This window comes from Anser brachyrhynchus (genome assembly GCF_964034855.1).
Source record: "Anser brachyrhynchus genome assembly, chromosome: 5".
Taxonomy (NCBI): domain Eukaryota; kingdom Metazoa; phylum Chordata; class Aves; order Anseriformes; family Anatidae; genus Anser; species Anser brachyrhynchus.
The window spans coordinates 33,926,859-33,948,654 of NC_137699.1; the positions used below are offsets into that span (position 1 = coordinate 33,926,859).

The 21,796-nt window shown below is 62.1% G+C and overlaps 3 protein-coding genes across 6 annotated transcripts in view; 2 read left to right on the forward strand and 1 right to left on the reverse strand.

The window, feature by feature from the left end:
* DGKZ (diacylglycerol kinase zeta) overlaps positions 1–2,206 on the forward strand; it is a 43,911-nt gene extending 41,705 nt beyond the window's left edge. For all 3 annotated transcript variants that reach the window (XM_080592890.1, XM_080592888.1, XM_080592889.1), the window contains one exon: positions 140–2,206. In XM_080592890.1, coding sequence (XP_080449016.1) covers positions 140–256 — 117 coding nt within the window. In that variant the 3' untranslated portion in view covers positions 257–2,206. The remainder of the gene's footprint in view (positions 1–139) is intronic.
* Positions 2,207–4,495: 2,289 nt separating this feature from the next.
* MDK (midkine) lies at positions 4,496–7,186 on the forward strand. Of its 2 annotated transcripts, none has more exons than XM_080592902.1 (5): positions 4,496–4,652; positions 6,117–6,200; positions 6,277–6,438; positions 6,514–6,675; positions 6,801–7,186. In XM_080592902.1, exons 2-5 carry the CDS (start codon positions 6,122–6,124, stop codon positions 6,824–6,826), a joined length of 429 nt encoding a protein of 142 aa, XP_080449028.1. In that variant the 5' UTR covers positions 4,496–4,652; positions 6,117–6,121; the 3' UTR covers positions 6,827–7,186. The 2 variants fall into 2 exon arrangements, with proteins under 2 accessions (XP_080449028.1, XP_080449027.1); XM_080592901.1 differs by having other exon boundaries at positions 4,517–4,652; positions 6,121–6,200.
* CHRM4 (cholinergic receptor muscarinic 4) lies at positions 6,833–16,428 on the reverse strand. Its single transcript, XM_080592897.1, has 3 exons — positions 16,179–16,428; positions 10,329–10,370; positions 6,833–10,183 (listed from the first exon to the last, which is right to left on the reverse strand). The coding sequence occupies exons 1-3, from the start codon at positions 16,231–16,233 to the stop codon at positions 8,706–8,708; spliced, it is 1,575 nt and encodes a 524-aa protein (XP_080449023.1). The 5' UTR covers positions 16,234–16,428; the 3' UTR covers positions 6,833–8,705.
* Between the last annotated feature and the right edge of the window lie 5,368 nt (positions 16,429–21,796).

Genomic DNA, 21,796 nt, shown 5'->3' on the forward strand with positions numbered 1-21,796 from the left:
CCTCAGGGCTAGGCTGTGGGCTCTGCGGGACCCATCCAGAGTCACCTTTTTGATGGGGGAACCTCAGGGTGCCCAGAGGGCTGGCGAGGCAGCATTTAGGCAGTGCCCAGCGCACTGACGTGTTGCCTCCCCCGTGCAGGGAGACACCCCCAAGCACAGGGCAGAGAAAGCCAATGACCCTGACCTGGCTGCCTACCTCGAGAACCGACAGCACTACCAGATGATCCAGCGGGAGGACCAGGAGACAGCTGTGTAGTGCTCAGCGTGCCTTAGCCCAAGCCAGCTCGGGCAGGACGAGAAGAGGACGGCACCTGGCAGAGCTGTGAGTCTGGCCCAGCCCTCCCTAGGTGTCAGCCTAGGAGGAGGAGATGGAGACAGCAGAGCTCTGCTCCGGGCTGGGCTGGGACTCTGTTTGAGGACAGTGGGTATTTGGGACTTGAAGCCCGGCTCTTTGTGTGTCCCCCTTTGCCCCTCATCCACCACGTTCCCTGCTCTGGACGGGCTCCATCCCAAAGCCCCACCAGGGGTGGAGCCGCCCATCACCTTTGCACAGGGGAACGATGCCGGTGCCCCCGGCAGGTCCTTACCTGTGATCCACGTGGGATGTCATTGCTCGCCCCCCCTCCCTGCCGGCAGTGCCCTCCATTAGCCGCTTCACTCGGTTCACGTCCCGTTCCTCCTCTCCTCCCCAGCAGCCACGGGAGGTGCAGGCAGACAGCAGCACTGCCTGCGCAGGGGCTGTGAGCCTAAAACCTTGCCCCGAGGGAAGCTCCATGACTTACGGCCTCTGAGTCCTCTTCCTTCCTGCTGCTTTGGGACTCTGTGGCAGGAGGAAAGTCCCTGGCGTGTTAGGGGATGTGCACCCACCCCTTCCTCAGGGCATCTGGGACTAGCGCAGCTGGAAGCCTGGCAGCCGCTGCCCTCCTGGTTGCCTTCAGTGCTGGGGTCCGTGCTGCTCTCAGGGATTCCCCCCGCGCCCCCAACCTGTGGATGTGCATCCTCTGAGTGTGACTTCTGCCATCCCCACAGACTGGACACAGGGCTTTGCAGGGAAAACCTGGGAGGCTGCCCTGCCCAGACACAAGCTCCCTGGGCAGGCTGCCAGCCCACCTCCCAGGTTTTAGCAGAAAGAGGGGTTCGGATGCATGGGAAGCATCAGGGACCCCGGCCCTGAGTCATGCATGTGATGGGATGGCATTTTGGGTACCACCTGCCACGGGGCACGAGGCACTGTCTGCCCTGCAGAAGCTGTGAGCCCTGAGGTAGCAGAGCAGCCCCTGCAGCAGCTTTTGCAGTAGCAGCAGCAGTCTCTGGGATGCAGAGGTGCCAGCAGGGGAGGAGAGCAGGCAGCCGAGTGTGTTGTGGACCTGCTGAGCATGTTCAGTCAGGTCCAGGTTGCTGCTGGCAGGTTGAGTACCAGGAGAGGAGGCTGGGGCAGCCCCACTGTGCACTCACACCCAGCTGTGACTGCTGCACAGTGCCGGCTGACACCGTTTGCATCCCCCCCACGATACCAATACCAAAAAGAACGAACGTATCATGATACCACAGAGAACCACAGTACTGTTCAGGCTTTAGGTTGGGGGGCAGAGTTACCCTCGAGTATGGGGGAAGCTGAGCCAGGGCAGTGCGTGAGGCTGGTGTTGGGGTTCAGCAGCAGAATCAACAGTTTAAATCCTTGTCCTGACTGTGATGCTCCAGCAGTGCCAGGAGTTCCCATCGGTGCTGCTCGCTAGCTGCAGACGGACAAGACACTGTCATCTTCTCAAAGGTGCAAGCTGCTGCCTCCCAGCCAGGGCACCCAGCCTGGCCTGGGGGCGTTTACAGCCCCAGCTTCCCCCTTCCTCCCCAGTTTTATATGTTCCTTTAGTTTTTGTACAGGTAGTTCAGAGACACACTGTCCCCCTCCCCGCCGGGCCCCTGCGCGTGTGAGCCGAGTTGCTGTGCAATTCCACGTCTGGCTGTTTTTTAGGCAGAGGCGGAGGGGGTGTTTGTAGCCCTGCCCGCAGAGGGCAGGGGATCTGTGCAATACCTGGTTCTGTGTTTCCCAGATGCTGTCGTAGGACTGTATTTTTGTAACTCTGTAAGGGTGCCGGCTCTAGCAGGCCCAGGGCCTGGCATGAGCCTGCGCTCCCATTGCTTTTCAACTTTGACTGTTTGGATTTTGTTGTTTCTTGCCATTGAAATAAAGAGTTGGATGTTTTAATTCCTCCCTCCTTTAATTGCTGCTGCAGTGGGCACGGCGTGGGGGACAGCTGGCTGGCCCTGAGCGAGGTCTGACCCCAGGTCTCCTGTCCCACGTCCCATCGCTATTCAGTGTCGTGTGGAACAGGGAGAAGACCCACCGCCATCCCAAGTGATGCAGAAGAGCTGAGAAGTGTGCCAGGAGCTGCCAGCTCCTGCTCCTGCCCTGCTCACGCTGTTCTGGGCCGGGAGGCGGCAGTCCCGCAGTCATGCCCGGCTTGCCCTTTGCAGCTGCGCGGCTCTTGGTGGGTTACTACAGCAGCATCCCACCTCCAGCACCAAGTTCCTGCAGGCCCTTCTTTGTGTCAGGCTGTCCCCCTGCTCCACAGGGGACGAGCCTGCCTTCCCGTCCATCCCCAGCCTCGCAGGGGGGCACAGGGCTTCTGCTTCCAGCGCTGGGCACTGGGGTGGCAGCGGCAAGATTCGGGATCAGCCGCAGCAGGAGGACTGCTATCTGGTTACAAAAGGAGGGGATTAGGAAGGCTTCTGCCTCCAGCCCAGCCGCTGACGTGTCAGGATGCCTGTGGCCAACACCATCCCTCCCGCGGAGGTTCCTTCGCAGAGGGGAGGTAATCGATCCCGCCAGGCCCAGCGAGGGAGCTGGAGACAGGCGCGGGCTGCGGGCCCGTACCTTGAAGTCAGCTTCCCGAGGGCAGCCTGGCCGCCTGCCTGGCACCACCGCGGCCCCCTCTCCGTCCCCCGCCACATCGTCCCTGCCCCCCGAGCCCCCCTCGCTCTGGCTGCAGCCCGGGAGCCGCCCGAGCTGGCAGAGGGACCCGCGGGGTGCCAGGCCCTGCCCGGGGCCCAGCCGCACGCGGTCCCGGCCTGCTGGCGCTGGGCCCGCGTCTCCGCAGCGAGGGCTGCCAGTAACCATGGCAATGAGTTTTCCAGCTGCCCTGGTGTCAGGTTTATGGTGGGGGAGAGGAGCGGTCCCTGTGTGGGCAGCACGGGGCATGTGTGAGCACCCATGGGGACCCTGCCAGCCCCGGGGTGAGGGCGCTCGGCGCGTTAATCGCCACCTGTGCCCGCGGTGTTCTCACCTCACCCACGTCCCAGCGAGGTGCTTTCCCCCGACACGTAGCCGTGTCCCCGTGCTGGCACTGCTGCAGCGTGCGGTAACGGTGCCCCAAGGAGCAGGCTTTTTGTGCCGGGGGTGTAAAACGTGCCGCCAGCACGCCGCGAATTGCCTGGTGACGTTGTTAGGGGTAAAAAGCCCTAGCGAAGCGGTGGCGGGGAAATGCACCTGGGTTTGTCACGCTCGCTCTCTTCCCTCCTTCCCTTGGTATGAGGCCCCTTTCTGCAAACACAGCCTTCTGCTTCTGATTTGAGCTGCAGGAGCCGTTTCCCCTGCATCCCGCAGAAAGAGCCCGGCAGGGACCGAGCGCGGCCCCGTCTGAAAACGGGGGGGGGCTTTGCCCAGAGCTGCACCCTACCTTGGGCAGCACCGTGCTGGGGTCTCCGAGGGGTTCTCTGGCTCCTGTCCAGGGCAGGCTGAAGGAAACCAGCGGTGCTCACCCAGCTGCCAGCTCTTTCCCAGCATGAAGCGGTTCTGGTTTGCTCATCGCAGCCCTGTAACCCAGCCCAGTGTGTGTGTGCCCCACGGCTCCCGCAGCAGCCCCGGGGGCTCTGCCGGCCCTCCTGCCCCTGCAGCCCACAGCAGCCATCTGGCAGGGCATGAGTTTTATGTGTCACCCTTGGAAAGTGAGAGAAAAAGCTCATAGAAACCAGTGCCCTGCTCTCAGCAGCCTTCCTGCTGGCTCAGGGGGTGGAAAATGGCCTGGCTCCCCACCACAGCCCTGTTCTCCTGGCGTGATGGGTAACTCTAGGAGAGCCATGGCTCTCCCATGGGGACAGAGATGGTGGCAGGTCCGTCCACTGGTGACAGAAGTCACCGGGAGAGGGAAGGAGGCACGGATGGGGCTGGTGAGGACACAGGGCTGTCCCTTTGCTCCATCGAGCCCCGGGTGGGCATCACCACAGGGGTCTCGGAGCCCCAGGGCAAGCAGCACCGTATCACACCCCCTGCGGCCACCCTGCAGCGCCCGGCCAGGGGGACAGGGGACAGGGGGACGCTCCGGGCCGAGCCGCGACCCCCGCCCCATTTCGGGGCTCGGAGCCGCCCCCCCCCCGGTGCCGAGCATCCCCCCACAGCCCCCCCCCCGCCCCGGGGGCCGCCCCTCGGCGGGCCGCCCCCTTTTGTGCCTGGCCGTGCCCGGGGGGTTAGAGGCGGGGGGGGGTTGGGGGGGGACGACGACAGGGGAGGAGCCTGCCAAAGTTTGGGGCCGAGCCCACCTTTCTCTGCCGGCCGAGCCCGACGTCAGGGGCCGCTGTGCAGCGCTGCGCGGCGGCTCCGCACGCGGCCGCCACACAAAGGCAGCGGCGCCGCTCCGCGCCCCTCCGCGCCCCAGGTGAGTGCGGCCCCGGGGGGTGCCCGGCGGCACGGGGATGGGCGCCTCCGGGCCGGACCCGGCCTCACCCCCCCCACCCCAATCTCATCCCCATCCCCCGGGGCGCGGGGGAAGGCGGGTTGTGGGGTGAGGGAGCAGCTGGGGGGGGGCTCAGAGCGAGCGGGGAGGTGTGGGGGTGCTGGCTGTTAGCCCCCACGCTCACACGCTTGGGGAGGGGACAGGGCTGCCTGAGGGTGGGGAAGGGGCGTGGGGGGCGCTGGGTGCTCCCTTCTGCAGGAGGGGGGGCGGTGGGATGGGGGCGGAAAGCCCCCCCCCGTCCCCGAAGCGGCCGGTCCTGGGGCTGTGGGGACAGAGGGGTCCTGTCCCTGTGACCACCCGCCCGCTGCCCAGCCGAGGAGGAGCTCGGCCCCAGTACTGGGGCGCCTCTTCCAGCATCGCCTGGGGACTTTCGGCTCTGGTTCAGGGTCAGGGCACCCGGAGCAGGGAGGGGAAGCGGGGACAGCCCTTGCGCGACCAGCGGGCGGGGGGGAAGGAGGGGGAAAGTGGTTGGAAAGCTGCCCTGCCTTTCCGCCGTGAACGCTTGGGGATGAGGGTCCCTGGGGACCCTGCATGGGGTCCCCACGCCTTGGGGACCCAGGGGTGCCCATGGCTGAGGAAGGGGCTGAGCAGTGCCAGCGGGCGCAGACACCAAGGGAAGCACTCCGTGGCGGCGGGAGGAAGAAGTTACAGAGCACCAAACACCGAGCATCGGGCGGGTGCCAGCGCTGCCCCAGGAGACCCTGCAGCAAGCGGGGCCGGAGCAGCTCAGCCCCAGCCCTGCCCTCCGAAATCAGGCGTCTGGGCTGAGCCCTTGTTCCCCCCGAAGGCAGCAGGGCTGTGCTGTGCCGGGCAGGACGGTTCCCAGCCTTCATCCAGCCGGGCTGTGTAATCCCCCCTGACAGCTCCATTCACAGCGAAGCCAGCGGCGGGCGCACGGAGGCGAGGGCGCTGGAGCCTGGCTAACACGGGCGCTGCTCTCCGGCAGGCATCGCGCTTCCCTCAGCCCATGGTGCTGCTGCCAGGAAGGGCTCGCCCTGCAGTTGTGCACGCACACACACACACACACATGCACGCACACACGTATGCACACGCCTGGTGCACGGGCGATGTGCTGACGGTTGTAGAGCCAGCAGTGGGCGCAGCGCTCCTGCTAAATCGCTCTGGCGAGCTCCCACACTGCCTGCACTTGTGTGTGAGAGCTGCTGGCTCAGCTCCCTGGCCCCTCCGTGGCAGGGGGATGCTTTTGCTGGGATTGTTTCTCCCATCCCTGGATTCCTTGGGAGCTGGGGCGAGGCACCATGGCAGCCACGGGCCCCGGCCCCGGCGTTCCTTGGTGCTGGGTGCTGGATGAGAGCTGCTGAGCACTACGGGGCCGTGTGGCACAGGGTCCCCACCGTCCCCGTCCCCCCCCTCCTCCTTCCCCAGGCAGGATGCAGCCCCGGGGCCTCCTCCTCCTCCTGGCGCTGCTGCTGCTGGCTGTCACCACCGAGGCTGGCAAAGCCAAGAAAGGTGAGGGGGAGCCTGGGGGGGCGTGGGGGTGTCCGGGGCGCGCTCCCACCGCTCCCACCCGCTCCCTCCCTTGCAGACAAGGCGAAGAAGGATGGCTCCGAGTGCCAGGACTGGCGCTGGGGGCCCTGTGTCCCCAACAGCAAGGACTGCGGCTTGGGCTACCGTGAGGGGACCTGCGGGGACGAGAGCAAGAAGCTCAAGTGCAAGATCCCCTGCAACTGGAAGAAGAAGTTCGGAGGTGCGGGGGTGACCGGGGGGTGGCTGGGGGCTGCGCCGGGTGCCGCATGTCCGTAACGCCTCTTGCCTCTTGCAGCTGACTGCAAGTACAAGTTTGAGAGCTGGGGAGGGTGCAGCGCGCAGACGGGCGTGAAAACTCGCTCGGGCATCCTGAAGAAAGCCCTGTACAATGCCCAGTGTGAGGAGATCGTCTACGTGAGCAAGCCCTGCGCGTCCAAGATGAAGTCCAAGTCCAAAGGTGAGTTCCCCGGCCTCCCACCTGCCCCCGGGCAGCGGCTCTCGGGGCCGGGGAGGCTGGTTTGGGGCAGCGGGGGTCTGCCGGCAGCTGCGCTAACGCCTGTCTCCCATGGTCATCGGCTGCAGCAAAGAAGGGCAAGGGGAAGGACTAGAGCAGGACGCCGGTGTCCTCGTCGGCCCCTGGACACGTGCACCTCTCCCCGCTGCAGCGAGCCATGCTCCAGCCTTCCTCCTCCTCCTCCTCCTCCTCCTCCTCCTTCTCCTCCCTCTCCTCCCTCTCCCCACCACCTCCCTTTTCACAGAGATGCCTTGTTTAATCACTACTCTGGTCGAGAGCAGGTGCACCCACCTCGGGAAGGTGCCACCAGCCTGGCGGCCACCGCATCCCCTCTGCCCGTCACCTCGACTTGCACCGTGCCATCATCAGCACTGGTGCCTGGTGGGCACGCTCATGTCTTTTGGAAAATGGGGTTTGGTTTCTTTTCCAATAAAAATCTTTTTAAAAAAATAAATGAATTAGAATTGCCTGTCATCCCCGTGCGGTGCTACAGGGATGGGGACCCCAGAAGAAGGGAAACCAGCCCTGCAGCCGCCACATCCATCCTCCACTCGGGGCGATGCTGCAAACACCTGCGGAGGGTCCAGCACCAGTATGGGGCACCCCCTCATGACCAGAGAGCAAAGAGGTCACAGTGTGGCTGGGGACAGCGGCCTGGGTGCCACACACATGTGCCCTGTGCCAGCACCCCATCTCAGCAGCTCTTTGGGCTGCCTGCCACCCCTCTCCCCTGCTCGCACCCATGCTCTTTCTGTGACAGAAGCAAAGGTGGCCACAGGAATGTTCCCAGGGACCATCATCTGCTCACACCATCCCCACCAGGGCCCACGGGGCGCTGGGGACAGCAACCAAGTGACGCTGCATGGACTCCTCAACTGATGGCCTTTCATTTCTGGTCCGAGGTCTTTATTTGCTGGGGGGGGGTGGGGGGTCGGGCAGCCGTAGTTGTCACACTTCTCAAAACACCCCAAACCAACCCGCTGGGCATTGTAGTGACACTATGTCGGTTATCCTAAAGGCGGTGGCAGTGAGGGGGTCCCCACCCAGCCGGGGCAGCCCATCTCCAGGTCGCACGGCATCGCCCTGGGGACAGGACAGACGCACGGGCACGGCCATGCCCCACATTTCGGCAGCACCCCGGCCTTGGGAGAAGCGGGGCATTGGCATGACGGGGTTTGGGCTGGGACAGGGCTGGCGGGACCCCACATGCTGAGGACTCCGCGATGGCACCGGCCGTGGGGTTACATCCATTTACAAAGCTCAGCGGCCACCTCCTCCATCCTCGCTGGGCTGCACGCAGGCCACCACCGGTGGGACAGGTGCCCCACGCCTTCCCCACAGGTCCCTAGGTCAGGCTGTGAGATCGGGGGGGGGGGGGGGGAGGGGAGCTCGGCACAGCTGCTAGGGCACAACCTTGACCTCCTCAGGAGGGGGCCTGGGTGGGCCAGAAGGACTTTCTGTCAGCACACTCAAGCCAGCCTGGTCCAAAGTGGCTGGCAAGTTTGGCCCCCTGTTTTTTTTTCATCTTGGAAAATAAATGGTCTACAAGCCTATCGAAAGCATCCAGCATTAGGCCGCCTGTGTGCAAACAAGCTCTGAGGCCTGGGAGATGGTCAGAAGAGGCACCCAGTCTGATGATAAGCACTGATGCTGTTTGGCCAACATCGCAAGGGCTGGGAGGGCTCCTGGTAACCACATCTCCTGGCCTCATCTCACCTCCAGCTCTCTCTCTGGCTCCCCCAGCGAGTCCCTGGGCCCAGGGTGACTGGAGGAGCTGCAGCCCAGCGGTGCCATAGGCCTTCGTCAGCGTTGAAGGGCATCACCTGCAAGCACGTCACAGTCTGCACTTCTGTGAGTGGGGAGCAGAGGACACCCCCCCCCGCCCCCTCCCCCCCCCCCCATCTCCCCTCGGGGCAAAGGAGACAAAGGGGAGGACTGCCGTAACTTGGCTGAAGTGGTCCCTGAGTGCCAGCTTATCTGGCCGTGCCAATGTTCCTGTACTGGCACATGAGGAGATGCTTAAAGGTTTTCTTGAAGGTGGCATTGCAGAGGGCGTAGCAGGCTGGGTTGATGGTGCTGTTGACGTAGCAGAGCCAGTAGCCGATGGACCACACTGTTTCGGGAACACAGGTCTCGCAGAAGGTGTTAATGAGGACCATGACGTTGTATGGAGTCCACGTGAGTATGAAGGCCAGCAGGATGGCAAATATGGTCCGGGTGACCTTCTTCTCCCGGGCTGCCATCTGGCGCTTCTTCCGCACCTGGCTCCTGGCGATGCTTGCAAACTTCCTGGCGACGTTGGCTGGGCGGCTGTTGGACAGGGAGTTGTGGTCAGAGGCTCCTGCCTTAGCCGGGACAATCTCGATGGCGGTGACGCACTCGGTCCCCGTCTGCTTGGTGACGATCTTGATCTTGGACCACTTGGAAGTTGGGTTCACCCGGGGGTGGGCTGGGCTCTGCCCTTGCCCCGCCGGCAAGATTTCCGCTGTGGTCTTGTCTTTTGTGGTCTGGGTCATGCTGACCGTGCTGGACTCATTGGAGGTCTCCTTCTCCTCCTGATGGCCAGTGGCCTCTGTCTGTGCTGAGGGCTGGTCGTCCACCTTCCCATTCCTCACCTCCTCCTTCACCTCCACTGCCCTCTTGGGGGAGTTGTTGTTGTTCTGTTTGATCAGGGGGGCCTTGAAAAAGCTGAGGGACTTGCCTTTCCTCTCTTTCCTGCTTTCAGGCTTGTGCCTCCTCACCCTGCTCCTGCTGGCCAGGGAGATGTGGATATACAGCACCGTCATGATGACCACAGGCAGGTAGAAAGCAGCGATGGCTGTGCCGAAGGTCACTGCTGGGTTGGAGAGGAACTGGATGTAGCATTCCCCCTCGGGGACTGTCCTCTTGCCCACAATGAACTGCCAGAACAAGATGGCAGGGGCCCAGAGAATGAAGGACAATATCCACGCAGCCGCAATCATTAGCCCTGCCATCTTGGTGGTCCTCCTGGCCGGGTACGTCAGGGGCTTGGTGACACAGAAGTACCGGTCAAAGCTGATGATGAGTAAGTTCATGACCGAGGCGTTGCTCACCACGTAGTCCAGGGCCAGCCACAGGTCGCACACCACGGCCCCCAGCGGCCAGTAGCCTTTGATGATGTAGACCGTGTAGAGGTTCATGGAGAAGACCCCGATGATGAGGTCCGCGCAGGCCAGGCTGAAGAGGAAGTAGTTGTTGACGGTCTGGAGCTGGCGGTTCACCTTGATGGACAGCATCACCAGGATGTTGCCCACCACGGTGACGAGGCTGAGCGAGCCGGTGACCGTGGCGATGAAAACCAGCTCCACCGTCTTGTAGTTGGTGGGAGGCTGGATGGCCACCTCGGAGTGGTTGCTGAGGGTGACGTTGTCGTAGGTCATGTTGGCCATCTTCGCCTGCCAGGGCTGCGCAGAGAGGTTGTGCATGGGGTCTGCAAGGGGAGCGGGGACAGAAAGGGAGAACGTCATCACGCCTGCGGGTCCGTGCGTCCGTCCAGCCGTGGCTGTGAGCCCCCGGGGAGGGCTGCCCGCCGGCAGGACACCCCGCAAAGCCACGCCACGGCCCGCAGCGCTCACCTGTGTCTCTGGCAGCAAGCAGCTCCTTCTGGAAGAGGAAATCTGAGACAGGAAAAACAGCAAGTTACACTATGGCTTCAGCCCCAAGACATCCATACAAGTCCTACAGCGCACTGACCTGGCCTGCCTTCCCCAAAGGCTGTGGCTGGTTTTGGAGAAGCCAGGGAAAGGGCCGCCCTCCTGGGGTAACTTGTCTTGGCTGGGTTCACAGCCCAGCCCTGGTGGGTGTGGGAGATGATGGGCAGAAAGACTGCGTCCATCCAAACCACAGCGCCTGTGGGTAACCCTCCGGGGTGATGGCTAAGAGGAGCGTGGACCTTAAGAAAATCAATGGACCAAAACTGGTATGAAGGGGGAATTTCCTGGACGGGGAAGGAGAAGCAAAGCGGCTGGGCAGAGCCTCCTGTCCGACCTGCCTCTCCCACACCACCCAGCCCCAAAACTTGCTTTAAGAAAACCTTCCAGAGCTGAAAGAAAGGAAAGGAGGAATGTGTATGTTTGTTTTCCTAATGAAGCCTCGCTTATTGTTTCACAATGTTTCCAGGGCAAATATTCTTCTTTGCCTTCTGTATTGCTCAGAAAATGGCGATACTTTCTGTGATGATTTTTGCTGAGCACCCCAGAAAGCCCCAGCCCTGGGGATGCTGAGGTCCAGGGCCAAGAGGAGGTGGCCACCACGGGCCCAATAGAGGCCAGCAGCAGCCCAAGCCTTGCGTGTGCTTGACAAAGTGCTGCCCCTTGCAGCCCGCTGTGGCAGCAGCACTGGCTCCCAGCACCCCGGGTGTCCTGAAGCTGATTTTGCCAATAACGCATGGTTATCCTCGCTGGCTGCTCGTGAAGACCAAGGGCTGTCAGAATAGAGCAGCACTGGCTTTGCCCCACTGTGCACTTGTCCCAGGTGTGCAAATGGATCCAAAATATGTAAGTAAGACAAGTGCAGCTCATCCCTCTGCACAACACTGGCTGCACAACTCACAGGACATTGAGGAGAGGGCTGGGGAGGCCCAGCTGAAATGTCCTTGGATGCCACCCAGAGGTCAGGTTGAAAATTTCTGTGCTGAAAAAAGAGGAAACCGGATCCTCAGGATGAAAGACTTCAACCGGTGTTTTGAAAATGATTATCGACTGTTTTCTGCCATGGCCCGGTCTATTGGGCAGCTTTTCTTTCCCCGCCTGCTGCTCTCTCCACCCCACCACCTCCCCACAACCAAGCCGTGCATCGTGCCTGCAGCGCAGCCGCAGTGGTGGCACTGAGGACAGAGGTCGTGCTTTGTGTTTGCCATCCCCTCAGGGTCACCTTGCCTTGCTTTGCCTGGTGGCACCAGCCCCCCCCCTTCACCAGCAGCAGCTCCAGCCCTCCCAGGTGGGTTTCCGTCCCCGAGGAGCAGCCCCACTGCTTGCCCCATGGGGTAGGGGCGCCCTCGGATAGGATGGAGGGAGCGTGATAGGATGCTTTCAGGCTGTCCTCTTCCATGCCCAGCTCTCTCCTCCTGCACCTCCAGCAGCGTGTTCCTCCCTCTCCACAGTCCTCCTGGTCCCCATCCCCTCCACACACTGTGGCCGGGGAGGAGACGCAGCCCTGGCAAAGCCCAGGGGACATCCCGTGGGGTTTCCTGGGGCTGATGCCCACAGGGCTCATAGCCCCAGATACCGACCATATTTTGTCCCTGCCCACGCTGTCCCTTGGCCGCAAGATGTGCCCCCAGGCCCACTTCCACCAGCTGCAGCACCCTCAGCCGCCTGCTCCCTCCCTGGGGCTGCCTGCAGTGAATTTTGCAGCTTTCTCCTCTCCGTCTCAGCCACTGGATGCCCCCAGCTCCTCCCCAATGACACCTTCTGGGCTAAGGGATCCTGTGGCCCCCTCTCTGCAGGTGCAGCCATTAGCAAGCGTGTCCTCGAGGCAGGGAAGAGCATTCCCTCCTGTCCTGGTTCCAGTTAGGACAGAGTTAAGTAGCTCATAGTAGCTGGTAGGGTGCCACAACACCTCCCCACACGGCACAGCACGGCTGAAGGGGTGAGGTGCAGTCGAGCTCGGATCCAAGGCTGCAGGTGGGGTTGGGGCAACCTGCTTGGGGCAGCCAGGTTTGGCGTGCCATTAACACTGATGCCATGAACCTAAAGGTTAACGACCCAAAGGACCCAGAGGTTAAAAATGCAACAGGATTAGGCCTGTCGTGTCCAACTGGGGGTGTGACGTGGGTCTCAGCCCTCAGCAAAAGGGAGAAGGAAGAGGGGAGGGGTAGGGGATGTTCAATGGCTACCTCTGTTTGTGGCTGGTGTGCCTGAGATGCAAGGGGTGACAGTTTGTGGTGCTAACTGCGTTATCTAATAGCTTCTAACGAGTTTCTGAGTCACGGCAGCAGCTTACATCCAGCAAGGGGTTGTTCTGGTTGGCAGAGTCACACCTCTGAAGAGCGTGGAAGTCCTGGGGACCTGCCGCAGGCACCCCAGGGATGCAGCGAGACGTGCGGGGAGCGGGTAAAGGAGGTGTCCTGCTGCTGGGGGAGGTCCCTTGGGGGGCCCTGCCTGGCTGCTCCACACCTGGGGAGCGATGGAGGCGATGAAACAAGTGGGAAAGCGGCCAGAAGCAGAGGGGCCGGCGGGATGTGCTCCTCTGGGGCTGCCAGGCTCCTTTCGCCCCTGCCACCACGGGCACGGTGAGGCTGGGGGGCACCAAAGTCCCCAGAAATGTCAGGCTGGCAGCAAGCGTGCCTGCCAGAGGACACGCACAGAGATCGGGATGCTCTTGGCTCTCTGCGGAGCCCAGGACAGAGCTGAGCTTCTGCCGCCTGCTGCATTAATGCTGCCCGCCTCAGAGAGATGCTCACGCTCTTCTGTAGCCCTGGGCTGAAGCTTCAGCAGGACCCAGCTGCTCGGAGGCGGCACGGCAGAAATAACCCCGGATAACACAGCAGGAAAAGGGCAGGGGAGAGGGGATGGAGGGAGAGGGCAGGAGGGTGGCTGCAACAAGTGACTGCCTGGATCAGAGGCTTGCAGGAGAGACAGGGACCAGGGGGAGAGGGAGCAGCGAGGACAGCCTGGGACCGAAAACAAGGCAACTGCCGGGGAGCAGGGATCCCAGCTGCCCCATGCAGACCCCATAAGGCACTCATCCTGTCCTGTCCCAGCGGTCGGATGATCCTGCTGCCCCGCCGAGGAGGTGCTGGGAGGGTTTGGGATCCAGGCGCCGAGCTGCCGCTCGAGATTTGCCCTGTGACCCGGCCACGGGACATTGTGTTTGCACAAAATGATGTTTTCGGCCCTTGGTGTTGCACAACCAAAACTTTTGAGTTTCCCACAGGCCAATCAGCCCCGCTCTGCTGGACCCAAACCAACTCGCCATTAACCCTTAACGCTGCGGGTGGCAGCCGGCTCCCGCCCTGCCCATCACAAAGCACCTCAGCAATTTCTGTGCCTGTCCCTGGGCCCAGCACCCCTCTCCTCACGGTGCCCGAAGCTTGGTGCCATCCGCTGCCACCACGGCCTGGCTTGGGCAGGGCAAACGCCTGCTGCTGCGGCGCCTTGCGAGCTGCAAGGAGCTGTAAAACACATTAAGCCCCCTGTGGCAAGCGATGGGCTGCTTCTCTAGCTGGGTCCCCTGCATCTGGCTGCTGCACCACTGGCAGGGGCCGCGGCAGAGCCCGCTCGGCGTGGCATCGGGGCAGCCTGCCACGCTGCGCAGCGCCCTGCCTTTAAAGGCCAAGCTTCTCCGCTGCCGCTCCTCCCCTCCAGCTGACCCGGGACGGAGCTCCTCTGCCAGGCTCTCGAAGACGAGCAAACAGCCGCCGCGGCTCCCCGCATCCCTCCCGGCCCCTCTGAGTCACGGGAGCAGCACGGGGCCGCCGCGGCTCCGCTTGGGCTTTGGTGTGCCTCCAAACCGTGTGCCGGCTTGAAGAGGCCTCAGCGTGGCCCAGGGCTGAGCATCCCCACTGCTGGTCCTGGCACAGTTGTGGTGCTATCGCAGACGGAGAAGAGGGGATGAACAGGGGAGGGAAGTGGATGGGAACAACTCAATTCGAACTTCCACTGCCTTGCTGCCCCAGCACCCACCTTGCGACTTCCTGAGCTGGCGTTAGAGCCAGCTCGGGGAGGATGCTGAAATGCAAAAGCAAATCTCCTCCCTCGGATCACTGGAGAACGAGAGGGGCACATCCCCGTGCCAAACCCAGCAGCGACCGGCCAAGGACAGAGCCTGCTACTCCAGTAAATGCCCCGCTGAGTGCCAAGGGGCAGGGGGCAGCTCGTGCACGTGAAAGGCTTGCTGTGTATGCACACACGTGGCATGACGAGCTGCGTTCGTGCAGCGAGCAGCAGCCCCTTGCAAACACAGCCTCCATTTCCCTCTCCTCTTGCTGCTGCTCTCCCCGCTGCCTTCTCAGCCCTGCGCCGCCGGCTGCGCCCACCGGCCCCGCTCCACCGCTGCGGGTGCTGCCGGCCGCGTCCCAGCACATCGGGGGAAGAGGGGCTCCAAAGCCAAGGTGTGCTGGGCACCTCTCTCACTACGTTCATCCCTGCTTCTGGCTGTGTTTTGCTGGGGAGATGTCTGTCATTTCCGTTAAAAGAAAACAACAACAACAACAAACACGACCATGACAAGAGCCGGTATCAATAGGATCCTCTTGGGGATAGTTTAGAGAGAAAAACCATACTTCTTCTGCAAACTCAGAGTAATTGGATCGCAGCATTAATTAATCATTTCGGTTCATTTCTCTTCGATGAAAGAAAGCAGACTGACCTGCGGCGACGGGCATGCCCCTCTTGTGGAGGAACAAACCTCTTTTGCTGAAAGCCTTCCTGCATCTCCAGCCCACCCTGCCCGCCAGCCTCCAGCCCAGCCAAGCGTGCACCGGGGACGTGTCCCTATTTCTTAGCCTGTCCGTGAGGGTGAAGCCAGCCGCTCAGCTCCCCTGGGAGCATGTCCTGGGGTGCGTAAAGGCACCTAGCCCGGGCTATGGGCGCTCCGAGCACAGGAGGCCGGGCATTAGGAAGCAGGCAGCAGTGCCCCGAGGTGGTGACAGCTCCACGCGTCCCGCTGCTACCTGTGATTTCAGCGCGAGCATTGCCACCCGTGATGTTTCACCGGAGGCCTGGGCCCTGGCTCCCTGGCATCTCGTGTGTTTCGCTAGCGCCAGGCTCAAGGAGCCGGGTGCCAGCCCCTGCCCACCCTGCCAGCAGTGCGGGGGAACCCGGCCGCTCTCTGAGGTCACCCCGGGTGCCCGGGGCGAAGCGGGGAGCCTCCGTGTGCTGACACCCACAGCCCAGCTCCTTGGCCGGCAGGGCACGGAGGCACGACGGCTATTTCCCAGCCGGGGAAGTGCCCCTCCAGCCCCGGTGTCTGCAAGGACCGGACGGCAAACGTGGCTGCGGTGCAGTCGGAGGGGCTTAAAGAAGGAGAGAGGAGAAGCCGGCGCTGCTTTGATTTGAAGGAGTGCCAAGAACCGTCCCCCTGGTTTGAAGCCAAAGCCATGATTTTGGGAAGGAGAAGGGTGGGGCTGCGCGACCCCCGCCCGTGGGCCCCGGGCAGCCGGGATGTCACCGGGATAGGGACAGGGGGGCAGCCGCGGATGGGGAGGAAGGGGGCGAGAGCTGCCCCTCGCTGCTGCGGGACGGGACGGGACGGGGGGGACGGGACGGGACGGGACGGGACGGGACGGCCAGCGGGGCGTGCAGAGGGGCAGGGGGCTGCCTGCCCGGGGAAAGTTGGCAGAGAGACCCCCCCCCCCGCCCCCAGCTCCCCCCCGTGTGCGACATCCCCGGGGGTGCGCGCCTCGGGAGCACGCCCCCCCCCACCCCCCCACCTCCTCCCGGCGCCCCCCGGCCCGGGGGTGCCCCCGGCCCCCCGCCACTCACCGGGCAGCCCCCAGGGCGCGCCGCCGCCCGCCGCCGAGCGGTTGTCAGCGGCCATGCCGCAGCGCCGAGCACGCCGCCGCCCCGTCGGGGGCTCCGGTGCTCATGGCCCCGGCCGGCTCCTCCCGGCTCCCGGCTCCCGGCGGCGCCGTGCGGAGGGCGGGGAGGGGCGTGGGGAGGAGGAGGAGGAGGAGGGGGAGGACCCGGCTCTGCCGGCTCGGCCCGGTGCCCCCCCCTCCCCACCCCCAAAAGTGCCTCCCCCCCCCCCCCAACCCAGCATCGCCACCGGCACCACGTCGGGGGTAGGCTTGGAGAGGGGGGGGGGACCACGGCGTCACGGTGCCGCGGCCAATCCCCGCGCCGCTGCCTCCCTCCCAAAATAAAATAAATAATTTTAAAAAGCGGGTGCCCCCCCTTTTTTAACCCCCCCCCCCCCCCTCCCCCGCAGCAGCCCCGGCAGCACCGCGGACAGCGCCCGAGGCTCGCCCCGGCCGGGCCGACGCCGCCCGGAGCCCCCCGGGGCCGGCGGAGCCCCGCCGGGTGCTCACGGCCAAATCCCCCCCAGCTCCTGCCCCGGCCCCTCTCACGGCTCCCGCACCCGGAGAGCGGCCTCTGATGGCAGTGCCCCCCCCCGGGGCCGGGAGATGTGCCCCTCCGCTGGGGTTTGGCCTCTCAAACCCAAATGCTGACCCCCCCCCCCCCCCCAAAATGCTGTAAAGAAAACTGCTGCGCCCCGGGCGGACTCATCCGAGCGAGGAAATGTCTGCCTCAAAGACAATCTGATTGCACCGGGGTTGGGTTGTTTGATTGGGCTCTTGTTTGAAACTACAACTCCCCGTGGGTAGACAAAAGAGTGTAATGAACAGCAAGAAGCCTTCTTCCAAAGCTGATCCGGCACGGAGATAAAAACGTGCAACCAAATTAAGTACAAAACTTTTCAACTTTTAGCTCTTCTCCCAGCGCTGTTCTCTCTCACTAGGCAGAAGAAGTGGAGCCTCCAAAGGCCCAGGCTCGGATTCTGGTTAGAAGTCGCGGTTGCGTCTCTCTCCTCTGAACACTCGCACGTCCCTGCCTCACCCGTTTCTTTCCATCCTCTGTTTTTGGATGGCTTCTCCTTTTTTTTTTTTTCTTGGCCGTGCCCCGAGCTTCGCTCTGCCTGACAGCCCATCAGCAATCCCCGCTCTCCCACTACCGGTTGGGGAGCCTCCACCGGGCTCTGCCGCAAATCGTGCCCTCGGCCCAAGCCACCACATCTGCCTAGAGGCGGGCAAAATCCCCTCTCCCCCCCTGTACAGACGCTCTCAGACACACTCACACGTTCTTGCTCCCCATCCTTCCACTGAGGCCCTCCCTTGCCCCTCACGGATCCTCTCATGCTCCCGGCTGCCCTCCGCAGCGCAGCGCGAGCCCAGCCCCTGCCCTGCAGCAGCCCCGCTCCTGTGAACCCGGCAGACCCATCCTGACATCTTTAATATTCATAAAAGTCAACCCCAGTCTAAAGAAAACGTGGCTGATGATGAAAGTATTTACATTGCAAATCGCTTTTAATAACCCTCCAGTAGTCAGCTTGCTGATAAATGCTAATCTGTCTATCAGCCCCCCCAAAAAATATAATAATAATAAAATAAAAATAAAAAAGAACCCAAAATGGAGAGGCAGAGAGCTGGGAAGCAGACAGTGACAGTGAGGGGGCCTCAGCCCCAGGCATCCCTGACCAACTGTGAACTCCTGCTCCTTCTGCAGGTGCAGGATCAGACACAACATCTCCATGTTACACATCATCTCACCCGATTTTAGCCCTCTAAAACGCTGAACACCGGGCATAGCCAATTGCTTGAGCCCATCCAAACCACTTTTGGGGCGGCCCAGAGATCACACACACCTCGGGAGAGTTAAACCCAGCAGCCTGCCTCCCACCCCGGTGCGCTGCCATCTCTCCAGTCAATAATCATCTGCTTTTTGTGTTTTAAAAGATCGCTGCTGCTATTTTAAGGTTGCACTCAATTTTGTCACATTCGCCATATAAGCACGACTTGGAATATTTCAATATAATTGTTGTGTTGCTGTCCCCATTCTTGCAACTCTTATTTGCTTTCTGGGTAATGGAAGGGGTAAAGTGCTTCTGAATCACTTCTGTTATACCTATTATAAAAAAAGGGGGGGAGAGGAGTGGAAATGCGGGCTCGAGCTGTTTCCCCTTGTACCATGTCACCACGCTGACGGTCCCCAGGCTGTGGCAATGCCCTGCGCAGAGGCTGGGAGCCCAGGCAGGTCCTGAGCCACAGCTCAGGTTTGGGCAGCGTGACAGAGCCCAGCCTGTGCCACGCACACAGCCTAATAAAAGTGTGCTTTTACACGCCCACGGCTTTAAACGTCCCTATTAAAAAGCCGTGTTCCCCTCAATTCGGAGCAATCGCCGGCGCTGCTGGGGCGCAGAGTGCTCCATGTGCGCCTCACCCCAGGCAGCCCAGCTCAGCCCCCGCGTTTGGGCAGGATTTGTGCCGTTTGCCTGGCACCGAGCCCCATTAATATTAATGCCATCCACGGTCCTGCTTGCAGGGAACGAAACCAAGGGGAGAGCGGCAAGCGCGCAAAAAACAGAGCAAGGAAAAAACATCTGGCGATGGCTTGGCTGATGAGAAGGTCAGCGCTACGGTTCTGTTAACGTGTGCCTCCGGGCAGTGCTGCTTCATTGCCATCACGTTCAGTGTGGATTTAATGGAAGAAAGTCCCCCAAAACCACATGGGTGACCTGCCCAACCTGTGCTGCTCCTGGGGGAAGCCCCCCGAGAGCATCCTCTTCTGCAGCCCGGCCCCTCCGCAGCTGGGGGCCATGCCACTGCTCCCTCATCGCCGTCTCAGGGCTGTGAACGTGCCCACAAGGATGCGTGCAGGATTCACACCTCGGGGATGTGCTGCCACACAACTCCTCGCCCCTGCTCGCCAGCAGCCACCCCCCTCCCATCTCCCCCCTTGCATCTCTCACTTTTATTTCTGGCCACATCCCCACACTCTCCCCCCATCCTGATTCTGCCGCTCTTCCCCTACCCAAACGCTTCAAATCTTCCCCTAAACTTCCCAGCACCCAAGGACCAGCAGGTCTGGGGTCCCTCCGTGTTGCAGGGACCTGGCCGAAGGCTCTGGGCAGGGCCAGAGGCTCCAGGCAGAGCCGGGGGCAGAGGAGACTCAAGGCTGCAGCAGGAGAGAGCTCTGTTCCCTGCCAGCCAGGCTAATAACCTTGTATTAAATTACGGGCCCGGGCTTGTGGTTTGTTTATTTTTATTTTTTCATAAGCTGTCTGTTTAGATTTATCAGCATAATTCCTGATAGTGCCTTGTCGGGGATCATTACGATAATCTCAGCGCGGTGTCTGCCGGGGAGCGGGGAGGCGAGCAGGGGGTGCTGGGGAGCAGGGGCCGGGGGGCAGGAGCCACCTGCAGCTCTGGGGGGGCTGTGGGACCCCGGTGAGGGGCAGGCACACAGGGCCCCAAACCCTACACGGGGACCCAGCCGCAGGGGCGGCAGCGCCAGGGCAGCTCCAGCCAGGCTGGTCTCCAGCCATCCTTCCCCATCCCTCCAAAGATTTTACTGGGAGGAAGAGAAATCTTGAGAGAGGGGGAGAGGACATGCAGAGAAACCCAGAGGACGCGGTGAAGTTGGAAATGAGAAGGCTCTGTTTTGGCATCAATCCCTCACCTCCCCTTAATTCCCTGTAATTGCACCATTTATTTGAATAAGGCTCCTCGGAGCAGAGCGCAGAAGAGGAGAAAGGCAGGAGGCCCCCGGCCCAGCCACGCGTCGCCAGCCCCCCGCAGAGCTCCGTCTGTCCTTCCAGCTCATGCGTGCAAATACACACGTGCAGCCTTCCTCCTCTTCCTCATCCTCCCTGCAGCAGCAGCCAGGCCAGCTCCTGCTCTGCCCCTGCCAGCAGTTCTCCTGCACCAAGACCGTTGCCTGCAGCAGGGGATGGGGACACGTCCCCTCACCCCCCAGCAAGGCTGCAGCCCCCCCCAGGCTCATGAGAGCCCCCCCCCAGCCCCGGGAGAAGGGGAAAAGCAAGCGGGAAAGAGCTGGAACCTGAAGTGCTTTGAGCGTCACCCCAGCAGGGGAGAGCAAAACCAACACCAGGAAAATTTCCCTCCTGAAAGGGAAGGTAGGGCTGTGTAGGCAGAAACTGGATAATACGTTATCAGCCCCATTAAAAGGAACCAGGTAGAAAGGCCTTCCCTAGGGGAGAGCTAATTTATTCTCTGGTTTATTATACCTCCAACAAGAGCCTCAAATCTCTCCAGAGAGGGGAAAAAAGCACACTGCTGCTGCAAAACCGCTTGCAGAGGGACCGCTCGCAGAGGGTGGGTGCTGCAGGGCAGAGGAAGCAGCCCCGCGCTGGCACGCAGCCCCCATGCCCGTGAGATGGGATGAGATTGGGCTGCTCCTCTGGCCTTTCCGGGACCAGAGGAGCAGCCCAAGCTCCCCCCCCTGCTGTGGCGTGTGCGGGACATGAGCCTGGCTCTGCTCTTCTCTGGGCAGCCGTGAAGCTGTGCGGCCCCAGGCGTCCTCTCAGGGTGGCTGGGCAGGATCCAAGCACCGGCGAGTGTCATCTCCAGCCCGTCCCGTTCCCATCAATCCCATTAGCTGCGTGGGAGGCAGAGCTCCTAGGAAGAAAAACTCATTCAAACTGATGAGCATAAGATAAATAACTGTCCGGAGGGGGTGAAAAAACAAGCAGGAGGAGGGTGCTGGAGAAAGTCCCCTGGTGGGAGGTGAGAGCTGGCAGGCAGGGGACAGGACAGGGCAAGGAAAGCAGGGAGCAGCCCCTGGGGCCAGAGGTGTCCTGTGCTGCTGGCCCCACAGAAAGAAGCCACAGGAATCCCAAGGGGGAGTGGGGACACCACGCTGAGGCCCTTTTGTGTCACTGTAGCGTGCCACTGGGGCGTTAGACAAGGTGTTCCCCAAGCTTCATTTCTCCGAGTAGCCCCGAGGCAATGAGCACCCTCGGGTGATGCTTGTCCCCCTGTCACACCAGGACCACGGCCACACCGCCCCCAGCCCTGTCTCGCTGCCACGACCTACATTCAGCGTCCCCAAACACACAGCCACGCACTTAGCTGCATCAAACCCACCGAGTGCTGCACGAGGCTGATTTCTGATCAGGCTGTCACGCCGTATCACGTCAAATACCTTACAGGAGCCTAAGCGTATTATGCCGACGCAGCTACCTTTGTCAACCAAAGCTGAAATCTCATCACAAAAACAATACCAGCTTTATCCTTCTTCAGCACCTCTGGGGCAAAGCTGCCTTGGGGGCTTCTCCCAGGTCACGGCACCCCAAGCGCTGCCCAATCCCCCTGCCCGCGTCCCCCTGCCCCAAGGGTCCTGCTCCTCATACCCGCAGCCCAAAAGCTGCTGGTCTGGGGCTGAGCTCGGAGCCCCCCAGCAGTGCAGCAGGACCAGCCTCGCTTCCTCTCTAAATGATTGCTTTAATTAGCGTTCGGGCTGATGTAGGTGATTAGTTCCACGGGAACTTTTGCAGCGGGCAGACAGACCAGCGGCAGCCCTGCGCTGCTTTAGCATTTACATGCTTTAATGCCAGCCTCCCTGCCAGCTGCCAGTCCATCTTC